The sequence below is a fragment of the Mytilus edulis genome, chromosome 3 (assembly GCF_963676685.1).
Source record: "Mytilus edulis chromosome 3, xbMytEdul2.2, whole genome shotgun sequence".
NCBI lineage: Eukaryota > Metazoa > Mollusca > Bivalvia > Mytilida > Mytilidae > Mytilus > Mytilus edulis.
The window spans coordinates 6426634-6440394 of record NC_092346.1 but is presented as its reverse complement, the minus strand read 5'-3'; the positions used below and the strand labels follow the sequence as shown (position 1 = coordinate 6440394).

Genomic DNA, 13761 nt, shown 5'->3' with positions numbered 1-13761 from the left:
TTTCATTTCAACATGATAATTGCAAGTATTGGTTCAAAAGAACTGTCAAAGAAAAGGAATGGAGAATGGGTCCATGGGACAAGGATGATGCCCCATCTTGCATATAACATTGTTAAGGGGCATCAAGAACAGTAAAAATGAGACTACCCGAATGTGAACTTGATCTGAGATTTGGAATAATAAGCATTTAAGTGTTTAAGTTTCATAATATTTGGTTGAGGCGAACTTAAGTTCAAGAACAGAAAATTATAAAACAAATGTTACATCATTTAACCTTTTATTATATAGTTTTAATTTGTGTTACATTTACCCATTAAATTCATGAAAATTTGTATCCAAAGAATAATTATAAATCCATAGTTAAAGTTACGTATACTTACCATTGCCAAGCTGTAATATAGGATAACCTGGTCCATATAAAGTTATACCTACCATTACCAAGCTGTAATATAGGATAACCTGGTCCATATAAAGTTATACCTACCATTGCGAAGCTGTAATATAGGATAACCTGGTCCATGTAAAGTTATACCTACCATTGCCAAGCTGTAATATAGGATAACCTGGTCCATATAAAGTTATACCTACCATTGCCAAGCTGTAATATAGGATAACCTGGTCCATGTAAAGTTATACCTTTCATTGCCAAGCTGTAATATAGGATAACCTGGTCCATATAAAGTTATACCTACCATTGCCAAGCTGTAATATAGGATAACCTGGTCCATATAAAGTTATACTTACCATTGCCAAGCTGTAATATAGGATAACCTGGTCCATATCAAGTTATACCTACCATTGCCAAGCTGTAATATAGGATAACCTGGTCCATATCAAGTTATACCTACCATTGCCAAGCTGTAATATAGGATAACCTGGTCCATATAAAGTTATACTTACCATTGCCAAGCTGTAATATAGGATAACCTGGTCCATATAAAGTTATACCTACCATTGCCAAGCTGTAATATAGGATAACCTGGTCCATGTAAAGTTATACCTACCATTGCCAAGCTGTAATATAGGATAACCTGGTCCATATAAAGTTATACCTACCATTGCCAAGCTGTAATATAGGATAACCTGGTCCATATAAAGTTATACTTACCATTGCCAAGCTGTAATATAGGATAACCTGGTCCATATAAAGTTATACCTACCATTGCCAAGCTGTAATATAGGATAACCTGGTTCATGTAAAGTTATACCTACCATTGCCAAGCTGTAATATAGGATAACCTGGTCCATGTAAAGTAATACCTACCATTGCCAAGCTGTAATATAGGATAACCTGGTCCATGTAAAGTTATACCTACCATTGCCAAGCTGTAATATAGGATAACCTGGTCCATGTAAAGTTATACCTACCATTGCCAAGCTGTAATATAGGATAACCTGGTCCATGTAAAGTTATACCTACCATTACCAAGCTGTAATATAGAATAACCTGGTCCATATAAAGTTACACCTACCATTGCCAAGCTGTAATATAGGATAACCTGGTCCATATAAAGTTATACTTACCATTGCCAAGCTGTAATATAGGATAACCTGGTCCATGTAAAGTTATACCTACCATTGCCAAGCTGTAATATAGGATAACCTGGTCCATATAAAGTTATATCTACCATTGCCAAGCTGTAATATAGGATAACCTGGTCCATATAAAGTTATACTTACCATTGCCAAGCTGTAATATAGGATAACCTGGTCCATATAAAGTTATACCTACCATTGCCAAGCTGTAATATAGGATAACCTGGTCCATATAAAGTTTTACTTACCATTGCCAAGCTGTAATATAGGATAACCTGGTCCATATAAAGTTATACCTACCATTGCCAAGCTGTAATATAGGATAACCTGGTCCATGTAAAGTTATACCTACCATTGCCAAGCTGTAATATAGGATAACCTGGTCCATGTAAAGTTATACCTACCATTGCCAAGCTGTAATATAGGATAACCTGGTCCATGTAAAGTTATACCTACCATTACCAAGCTGTAATATAGAATAACCTGGTCCATGTAAAGTTATACCTACCATTACCAAGCTGTAATATAGAATAACCTGGTCCATGTAAAGTTATACCTACCATTGCCAAGCTGTAATATAGGATAACCTGGTCCATGTAAAGTTATACCTACCATTACCAAGCTGTAATATAGGATAACCTGGTCCATATAAAGTTATACCTACCATTGCCAAGCTGTAATATAGGATAACCTGGTCCATGTAAAGTAATACCTACCATTGCCAAGCTGTAATATAGGATAACCTGGTCCATGTAAAGTTATACCTACCATTGCCAAGCTGTAATATAGGATAACCTGGTCCATGTAAAGTTATACCTACCATTGCCAAGCTGTCATATAGGATAACCTGGTCCATGTAAAGTTATACCTACCATTGCCAAGCTGTCATATAGGATAACCTGGTCCATGTAAAGTTATACCTACCATTGCCAAGCTGTAATATAGGATAACCTGGTCCATGTAAAGTTATACCTACCATTGCCAAGCTGTAATATAGGATAACCTGGTCCATGTAAAGTTATACCTACCATTGCCAAGCTGTAATATAGGATAACCTGGTCCATGTAAAGTTATACCTACCATTGCCAAGCTGTAATATAGGATAACCTGGTCCATATAAAGTTATACCTACCATTGCCAAGCTGTAATATAGGATAACCTGGTCCATATAAAGTTATACCTACCATTGCCAAGCTGTAATATAGGATAACCTGGTCCATATAAAGTTATACCTACCATTGCCAAGCTGTAATATAGGATAACCTGGTCCATATAAAGTTATACCTACCATTGCCAAGCTGTAATATAGGATAACCTGGTCCATATAAAGTTATACCTACCATTGCCAAGCTGTAATATAGGATAACCTGGTCCATATAAAGTTATACCTACCATTGCCAAGCTGTAATATAGGATAACCTGGTCCATATAAAGTTATACCTACCATTGCCAAGCTGTAATATAGGATAACCTGGTCCATATAAAGTTATACCTACCATTGCCAAGCTGTAATATAGGATAACCTGGTCCATATAAAGTTATACCTACCATTGCCAAGCTGTAATATAGGATAACCTGGTCCATATAAAGTTATACCTACCATTGCCAAGCTGTAATATAGGATAACCTGGTCCATGTAAAGTTATACCTACCATTACCAAGCTGTAATATAGAATAACCTGGTCCATATAAAGTTATACTTACCATTGCCAAGCTGTAATATAGGATAACCTGGTCCATATAAAGTTATACCTACCATTGCCAAGCTGTAATATAGGATAACCTGGTCCATATAAAGTTATACCTACCATTGCCAAGCTGTAATATAGGATAACCTGGTCCATATAAAGTTATACCTACCATTGCCAAGCTGTAATATAGGATAACCTGGTCCATATAAAGTTATACCTACCATTGCCAAGCTGTAATATAGGATAACCTGGTCCATATAAAGTTATACCTACCATTGCCAAGCTGTAATATAGGATAACCTGGTCCATATAAAGTTATACCTACCATTGCCAAGCTGTAATATAGGATAACCTGGTCCATATAAAGTTATACCTACCATTGCCAAGCTGTAATATAGGATAACCTGGTCCATATAAAGTTATACCTACCATTGCCAAGCTGTAATATAGGATAACCTGGTCCATATAAAGTTATACCTACCATTGCCAAGCTGTAATATAGGATAACCTGGTCCATATAAAGTTATACCTACCATTGCCAAGCTGTAATATAGGATAACCTGGTCCATGTAAAGTTATACCTACCATTACCAAGCTGTAATATAGAATAACCTGGTCCATATAAAGTTATACTTACCATTGCCAAGCTGTAATATAGGATAACCTGGTCCATATAAAGTTATACCTACCATTGCCAAGCTGTAATATAGGATAACCTGGTCCATATAAAGTTATACCTACCATTGCCAAGCTGTAATATAGGATAACCTGGTCCATATAAAAACTTGAGTAGCCTGGCTGTCAGTGCATGGTTGACTTTGTGCCATTGGACTACTAGTGTCTCATGGTGTCTCCAGTTAACACACATGTTCCTGAAAGTCTTCCATAATGAGGGCGAGGGAAAACATTTGTAACAGGCTAACAACCAGATCTCAAATAACACACTTAATACTCTCTCACATAAATGGTCACCAATATCATCTGTAATAGGAAGTTAAAACAGATTACAACTGGATAACTGCATGATATTCAAAATTATGTAGAATAGAAGGAGAGAGTTTTCATCAGATCGAAAATTTTATGAAAGATAATTAGATAAATACCTAATTTTTTTCGGGGAATATGTGTATGCATTGAAAACTGTCATTTATAATTAAAATGACGAAAGAGAGTAAGAGAGATCGAAATTATTTATCAGATTGCAAGTTTTATGAGATATAATAATCTAAACACTTATGCATTTTGGGTAAAACAAATAATTCTAGACACACTTTGTAATTAGTAAATGTCCTAAACATTTGATGTTTCACATATAGATAAGATATCCCTCAGATTTTAAAAACGAAAGTTTGATAAATGAGATGAAAGAATGACAGGGATGGACCATAACAAACAATTTTTGGATAGCACTAAAAAGTCACCATTTGAAAAAAACAAAATTACCAAGTACACAACATACATTTTACTATAATGTCCTTTTTTGTTGCAATTTTGTGATTGTTAACCCTGTTTGACCAGTTTCTTTATTTACAATAACTAATAATAACCTACAGTTTCGTCTATCCTTTAAAACTTTTCTTCTGCAATAACTTTACTTTTTGTTACCAAATGAAACAATGTTATTTAGAATAGAAATTATAAGGGGCAATTCCCAGATTTTTGCAAGCAGTAAATCTTCAATGCTGAAAAATCCATTCAATGATATGTATTGTGAAAAGGTATTAGAGAGAAAATATTAAAAACAAATGCCCCGCAAAAGTATTTTAAAGACTACAGTAAAAGTCAAAACACAAGCAATGCATTTCTTTCTAATATGCTGATTTCACAGAAATGTAGATGAAAATAATGTCATATAAAATAAATAATGTTTTTCCCACCATTATTTTTATGTGATGGAAATGGAAATGAAGTTAAATGTCTGCCCTCATTTCAACTAATATGATTAATCAAAATGTTTGTTCAATAATTCAAAATTCAAGGTTTTTTAAAACTATCATCAACATTGACAAGGCATTAAAATTATAAGGACTAACCATAATTTATCACCTTTAAATTATTAGAATATTGTTTTTGAAACATCTAATTATGAGAAAGCAAAACTACTAGCACCAGATAATAAAATATACAGTCTAAAGCTGTCAAAAATTTATAAACTACCTCACAGCAAACAAGCTTTAGCAAAACTTTGCTCTGTTTTTTTTATAAATTGCATCAATGTAAAGAAACATTTCAATTGCATCCAAAGATCCGCTGAAAAAGTATCCTAATACATGCAACCACACAACACTCTGTTACAATATCCCAAATCATTTCTCATCTTTTTAGGGAAAAAAAATTTACAGCAAAAACCAAGCATGTGTTACCAGGTAACCATTTCATTGCAACTGTTTAGTTCAATTATATTTTTTTCATCAAAGCTAGCATCTATATAAATGGTTTAAGTTTTGAATTGTGAGAGAAGAAAAAAAATGACATTTGGCAAAATAAGTTAATCTGATACAGGTTTTTATTTTAATTAACAAAAAAACATGAGTAATACATAAATTATTGAACTAGTTCGAGTTTACAATTTTATGCTTGAGGAGCAAAATATCTATGACAAATGACCTTTACATCAAGGTCACATAGGTCATTTTCACATAAAAATATCATAAACAATTGAAAAATTTTGATAAGTGAATTTACAGTTCTTAGGAAGTATTTCATTGTATGAATATTTTTTATGTACCTTAAATTATCTGAACCTAGCGTCTGCCGATGAGAAATGATACTGTTAGTACACTATATACATGTTACAAGCATTGAAACACTTACATGAACTCAGCCCAGTGTCGTCTGCATGAAGGAAAACAAAAAACATGCAAATTCTATACTACACATACCAAATCATCAAATGTCAAATCACTTTAAGTGCAGAAATATTATTATGTTTCACAAACATCAATATACTTAAAAAGTGTTAAATTTTGCATCATAAACTGCAGAGATATATACTTAAGCAATGTTTATTATGTACAGACAGTTATTATGATTATGAGGGTCTGGATGGGGTTTACATAATAGAGTATATTGGACCAATTAATTAAAAAAAAAAAATAAGACAAAAAGAATAATAGAGAAAAATTGGGTATTAAAATATAAAGAAGGGAGAATACATGTATAAGACAAAATTATCAAGAATAGAGAAAAATGTCTTAAAAATTAGAATACAGAAGACACCATCCAGACACTCAATTATAAGGGGATCTAACTCAGCATTCAATTCAATTTTCAGGGTTTTCTAACAGCAGTGCACATGATTCTTTAAGTCTTCCTTCAATTTTTTAAATAAATTAAAATATGACAAAATGCATTATCTAACAAGTTTAAATTAAATTCATTCAGTCATTGATGACTTCCATCAGTAACAGTGGCTTAATATATTAATCTATAGCTTTACAAATCTTTTAAAAATATAAGTTCAAATTCAATAATGGCATATATATAACTTGACAAAACCATTCAAAATCTCGATATGCATTCAACAAAACTCTGGTATTCAAAGCAGGTGTCTGGTCATATAATTAAACATGATGCAACAAGAGGCACCTTGACTTTTCCATCTTTAACCTTTTACCTTTTTCTGTAGGGGGTGATAGCAGACTATCATTGGCAGCCAATAAAAACTTTAATAAAGTTTCCCATGTCTCCCTAGTCAAAATGGTGGACTTTGTAGCAACTTCTTCTATAGCTCTCAATGTTCTGTGACATAGCAAGGCTTGTCTTTTAACAAGGTCCAAAACTAAAAGGAAATAGCATATAACTTTCAACAAATGAATAAACAAAAGGTACAGAAAATCACCAGAAATTCCTCCAATATTGCACTATTTAAAATTACCTTTAAAAAATAGTTTTTTAAAAGTGATGTAAGAATGTTTATAGCCTGTCCTCTGCCAGTTTATCAGTCCCTTGTTGTTTTATCATACTGTCATTTAATACAATTTTGCCCTTTATGAAACAAGAGGCTCTCAAGAAAGCCTGAATCGCTCATCTGTTATTTTTTTGCTTAAATCTTTCATCAATGATTATTTTTGCTTTTAAATATATCTTAATGAATGGCTTAAAAATGCCATTTAAATGCTCATTGCATCTGTCATATTTTCTTGAAAAGCAAATAAATGCATTCTACCCATATGTTCCAATTTAGCCACATGGTCTATGTTTCTTGACGTAAAAGGAAATAAAATACTAAATTTATACTAGATTCATTTCAGAAGATTTTTAAAGTTTAAAATCTATTTCGATACCTTTTATTTGGGAAGCTTTAACTAGAATCTGAGGGAGTACAAAAATAATGGGCTTAAAAAATGAAAAATAACATTTTATTGACCCAGTGCTATTTTGTCAACCTTGTGAAATGTAGTTGCAACCTTTGTTTCAGTAAAATCAAATGTCTTATTAAATAAGTGGATAACGGACTTCATACCAAATGTCTGGCTTCATATGCATACCTGATCCTGGTCTTGGAACAAACAAGTTGAGTAAATGATGTATAATATCCTGAGTATATGGGTTAGGGTTTTCCCTGACAGGTCCCGGTACACAGGCCTTGGGTTCTGTACATGCTGACAGCCAATCACAATACACACTAACACACTCCTTAATAGTGTCCTGTTCTGTTAAAGGTAAACTTAAACCAAAACATAATACCTGGAAAAATGTAAACAATTTGATAAAAAGTCATGATATGATAAAGGAGTAGAAGCATATGTGTACTATTGTTTGTCTGTTTGTCTTTTTCATTTTTAGCCATGGCGTTGTCAGTTTATTTTCAATTTATGAGTTTGACTGTCCCTCTGGTATCTTTCGTCCCTCTTTTAAGGCCCTGCTCAACCCAAATAAATTAAACATTGAATAACTATAACAATTTTTAAAACGGGTAATGTTTGGAAATGTATATATAGTCCAAAAATATAAACAAAAACATAAGAACTAATAAAAGTATTGATATGATAAATTTATCAAATCTACCAGGTATATTTGTCAATTCTATTTGTAATAATTCCTTGACAAGGCTAAAAATATTGAAACGTAAGAAATAATTTTACCATGGTGCTTAAAGTCTAAAGGGCACTGACAAGAACAGTATAGACCATTGTATACTGAAGATTCATTATTATAAAGTTGGATACCAATTTCTGTGGATGTTGTGGATACAGATCTAGATGAAACACATAATTAAATGTCAAAGAATTACAAATTTCCTGAATGCTTGTATGCAGACTTTGGCAAAACCACAAAATTAAATAAAATTAAATATTCATGAACTCAACGAAAATAAATGAATCCTCATGTATTGATATAACTTACCTCCATAGTCCATTTGACTTCTTTGTCAGATACCAGGTGACTTGGTTCTGAGTTACTACCAGCAAGGCTCAAGTTCTGAGCAATACTTTTAACCACGGTGTAGGCAACATCTCTTCCAACTGTCGGTGGGAACTTGTGTAACACACTCTGGTTAGCTTTGTCACATTGTATTTCTCCTTGCAGTGAGGCCCACTCACAATACATGATGCCACTACAAAACCTATAGATTATAAAGAATATTTACATGCAGACAAACCACCAGTCAGTCTAAGGGAGCTACCATTTGATTTTTATGGGGGGGGGGGGGGGGGGGGGCTAGGATAAAAAATTTTGTCCTGCCTTTTTTTTAGTTGTAATCTCTGTCCTGCCTTTTTATTTTTCACTCTATTCGGTCCTGCCTTTTTTTTTATTAGTTTGTCCTGACTTTTTTTCAAAAATTGTCATCCTGCCTTTTGTTTTGGCAAAGTGTCTCATCCTGCCTTTTTTTTTACTCAGAACTCCTGTCCTGCCTATTTTTTTCAAATTTCATCCTAGCCCCCCCATAAAAATCAAATGGTAGCTCCCTAAATTATCATGGCTTTGTAATTATTTGTTTTTGTTAATGCAATGCACTCTACTAAGAAAAGCTTTAAAATTTCCAAATTCCAAAGCTGAACTCATTGCACCCATACAATAAATTCACATAACCACAGAAAATCACGTTCTCATCTTAAAAGTGTATTTTCTGTCAAAAATGTCAATTATCAGGCTCTCATTATAAGTAAGCATAAAAGCATGCAAAAGCTTTTAAAATCCATTGATCTCCCATGATTCCATATTAAAATGAGACTCTTTCTATTGAGTGCATGCTAATTCAAGAATAACATTTTATATCACAATGTATATGGTTATATTGATGTTATAAAACTTAATTCAGTCTCATAATTTCTAACCTATCCACTTTTTGCTCATCAAAACACTTTGAACAGCTGTATCAACATATAAAACATTGCAGGAGCACGAACTTTCCCGAGTTCATCCCGGGTTTTTTTTCTGGTTTGCTTTGCTTATTTTTTTATTTTTAAGGCTGTTTTCTGGACTGTAGTGTTGCTTGTCCTGTTGAGTCTCTGTGTGGTTTAAAAATATGGTTCCCTTTATTTTCCAGAGTGTATGTGGTGTTTTAAAGACTATTGTGAACCCTTTGTTTTTCTGTGTACCTTTGGTGTTTGAGCTTTAGATTTTGGGTTAAGGATGTCTGCTGCTCTAATTTAAAATAACAAGGATTTCTTGTGGTTGCTTAAAATGAAAACAACTTTGAAATTTAAACAAAATTAAGTAATAAAATCGATAGTCTCGTGTGTAGTTTTCAAAATACGAGACATTTAGAAGATGGCGGGAAAAGGGTTTTCTTCAGACTTTACTATTTGTTAACATTGGAATTGTTTTTTACCCTTTAAACCAAGAAAAAATAACAAGGATTTCATGACAAAAAATTCAAATGGTCATAAATGATCTATTGAACAGATTTATGAAGACAAAAGTGGGGTCTCGTGTAAATTTTTTTTTAATACATTTGTATGGATAAAACCTGAGAAAATCGAAAATATGACAAGAATTCAAAAACATGACCAGCAGACATCCTTAACTTATAATTTTTCCTTGGAATTGGGAATGTTTGTTAATAAAAGTTTTGAATGTTTGACTGCTAAGACTCAAGTTATCTTAAAACTTTAACATTCAGTGCACACAATGATTCAGTAAGAAATTGATCTTTGTGGTAATCTTTTCACAGTGCAATCAGTGATTTTGTAAGAAATCTATCTTTTTTGTGATTTTTCACAGTGCACACTATGATTCAGTAAAAAATCTCATTTTATGGTGATTTTTCAGTGAAAACAGTGATTCGGTAGGAAATCTATCTTTAAAATGATTTTTCACAGTGCACACAGTGATCATTGATTCAGTAAGAAATCTCTCTATGACGTGATTTTTTACAGTGAATGTTGGTGATTGTCTGGGTGTTTCAATTTTAAATACCACTTTTTGTTTTGATGATATATGAAACGGTTGTAAATCAGTATTCAGTGTTCCTTCGAAGGACTTTTAGCAACATGGTTATGTGGTGCTATATTTCTTGAATGTGATGTTTATATAGGTTGTGTTATATGGATGTGATGCTACTAGTATAATCTATAGAAACAAGATGGTATTTTAAATGTTTTACACCGAACCACTCACTCACGGTGACACCATATTCAGTTATTCCAGGCTTCTTTTTTTTTGCATGGAAAAATTATCAATAAAACCTAATTTCAAAGGATGCTGTCCAAGGGTGTGAAATGAATTTCCATTCTTAATTCTAATATTGAAATCCCGTTTTCAAGGTCATGGTCACAATTCTAGTTTCATTCAAATAAGCAATGTTTCCATCTTCTTATGTTGTACAGCCTTTTTCAAAGCAGATGACAGAGAAAAATATTTGACCATAAGTATTTATGTATTCCATTTTCATATTTTTAGTATCATACATTACTATGTTACGTTTTGGGCCTCCATAACTTTTTTGAAAAGAAAAATTGAGAAAAGTTTGGAGACATTACAATCTCAAACTTTTGACATAAAATGGTTTAAGTCATGTAAGTATGGACCTCATATTTTATTTAAAAGATTCATTATACACAAATGTAACTTACAATAAAAATTATAAATTTATGTATAAAAATAAATGGCAGTTACATTGTGTACATACATGTATATATTTGACTAGAATAAATTAAATACACCACAACCAATAAAACAATATTGACTTTTAAAAATATAAATTTGATCCACTTCATTCATTTTTCATGCTTTAAATCAAAATGTTAATTCAACAAGTGGTTTTGTTTGGAGGTTGGTTTTTTTTTTGTCTATTAAAATGGAAAATCTGAACAAGTTTTTTTTCTATGAAAAGATAAATATACAGTCTGAACCACCTGTAAATAGGTAAAATACATAGTTTTTCATTTGTCAGTTCACATTTTGAATGTAAAATCCATTCTTCTGAACTTTTCTATAAATAGAAATATAAACAGCGGCTTTGTGGGTGTGTTTGATTACTAGTTCTTCACAAAATGTCTTTTTGGATTGTATTGCTTGAATTGTCCTTTGAAGGTCACAAGAGTGCAGAAAGGTTAAAACAAAATCAAAACAATTATGTGAGTTTTCATTATATCTAGATCTGCTCCATGTTTGAGATTGTACTATTTGTCTAAGTACATAGTCCCATTGACTTTGTAAGTTGTAATCTTCGTTGATCATTCTCATCACCAAACACTGGTCCCATACTGTGCCAACGTTTACTCCTTCTTCATTGAAATCGTAAGTACAACCGCCTGAGTCTGTTACACCAACATGAAGGTCCGAATTGTTACTATAGTTTTGTAGAAATGTCCCCAATGTTGGCTTGATGATAACTGAACATGGATATTCTTTGGCATTGACCAATGGTGTAGAGATGATGTATGGAGGTATCCTGCAAGGAGTACATGCAACCTCAACTCCACACAAAGGGCAGACAACTGGGACTCTAAAGCATAAAATGTTTAATCCTTTTTCACAGTGCTGGAAGCATTTAATATCATGTGTGTCCATCCTATTTGTTCAATTCAGGGACAGTTGTGATCTATTAAAACAGACGAGTGTAGTGATCCTTCCTTTTCCTTTTCACTTTGCCTCCTAAAATAAAATTAACTTTGAATTCCTACCAAAAAAAGAAAATTGCAACTTTCAAAAACTTAAATATGTGCTAAAATAAAAACAAAACAGACACTTTTTATTTATAAAGTTAGTATAACTTTCTTTCTATAAATGTTATAAACCAAACTATGAATCCATACAATTTCACTTATTGATATGTACACAAATAATTAATTTACATGTATCAACTTCAGAAAAAGGCACAGAGCACTCACTACCCTTGCTTTAGTACAAGGATATTGAGATCTATGGTTTTTTTAAATGGACTAGCAGTGGTATATCATACATCTGCTAATGTGCTTATATTAGTTAAAGTTTATAGTTATTTGCTGATTTGACCTTAATGGTATCAATAACTTGAAAGTTATCTCCCATATTTTAAATTGCAAGACTTGTCAAGCTGCTTTGTAAATGTTTGGGAAGGAATGTTTAATATAAAAGTAAATAGTATAAAACTAAGAGTAAATCATTGTCATTCTTTTACAATTAGTACATAATGTAGAGTTAGAAATGGGATAAATAAAAATAAACTATAAAATTTGAAAAAAAAATCATTTGTGATCTGTTTTGAAAAAAAACACCAAAAAATGGGAAACAACTCTATTTTACATGATGGTATGAAATGAAGTAACCTCCCTTGAGTAGTGTTGGTGACTGATGGAATTTTATATAAAACAATGACAAATATGTCATTTTTATCAAAAGCTAAATGAACCACAGAATTGTACATAAATTTATGATATTGATAATACAAAGCAACCAAAAGAAAATACAAATACATGTAAACATGGTAAATGTACAGAGAGAACAGGAAATTTACAACTTTTATATGAAGATAAAAAAAACTAGAAAAAAAACTATTTATCAATCAGGGCTCACGCTACCAGGCGACTTGGGCGAAGTAGTCGCCTTCCCGACCGTCACTTCGCTTTCCCCAACCCCCAAAAGCGAAAACAAGTAGCCCTGTTCTTGACGATACTCGCTTTCAGTCGCTTCCGTCATCGGACATTTCAATTTTTACCAAGTTGATGAAACATCAATTTTTTATTGATAATTTAAGAAATTCAGACATAAACAGTTCATTATCTTTAGAAAAGAGGTTGAAGCATTGTCTTCGCAGTGTGGAGCAGGTTATTTGATAAAAATACAACTTTTTATCACTTCGTGCATTTCCGCAAGTTCCGGTGCTTGTTACTCGAAAACGTACATCAACCAAAATTTCGGCAGCAAAATAAGTTTGTTACTTCATTTAAACGTGATAAAAGCTGCCTCCAGTAAATGTTTAATCCATTTATTGCATTAAAAACGTCATGTTCCTTTCCAAATAACTTGTCAAACATCGTTTATTTTTGTAAATTTTCTTGCATTCGTCCGCCATTGACCGATTTCTAAACTATGGATATGAATCAGACCAGCTATGACCGAAATCTGTACTTTTACAATAATTACTACGGACGCACGGATGGAA

At 32.5% G+C, this 13761-nt stretch overlaps 1 protein-coding gene across 5 annotated transcripts in view; it reads right to left on the bottom strand.

The window, feature by feature from the left end:
• Window positions 1–13761, bottom strand: part of LOC139514132 (ral GTPase-activating protein subunit beta-like) — a 50125-nt gene that overhangs the window by 34251 nt on the left and 2113 nt on the right. For 2 of the 5 annotated variants that reach the window (XM_071302890.1, XM_071302892.1), the window contains exons 2-6: window positions 8577–8796; window positions 7718–7916; window positions 6844–7008; window positions 6042–6062; window positions 3969–4208 (exon numbers count right to left, since the gene is read on the bottom strand). In XM_071302890.1, the coding sequence (XP_071158991.1) occupies window positions 3969–4208; window positions 6042–6062; window positions 6844–7008; window positions 7718–7916; window positions 8577–8780 (829 nt within the window). In that variant the 5' untranslated portion in view covers window positions 8781–8796. Of the gene's footprint in view, window positions 1–380; window positions 416–3968; window positions 4209–6041; window positions 6063–6843; window positions 7009–7717; window positions 7917–8576; window positions 8797–13761 lie in introns of those variants that run through there. The other 3 variants (XM_071302894.1, XM_071302891.1, XM_071302895.1) reach the window with 2 other exon arrangements.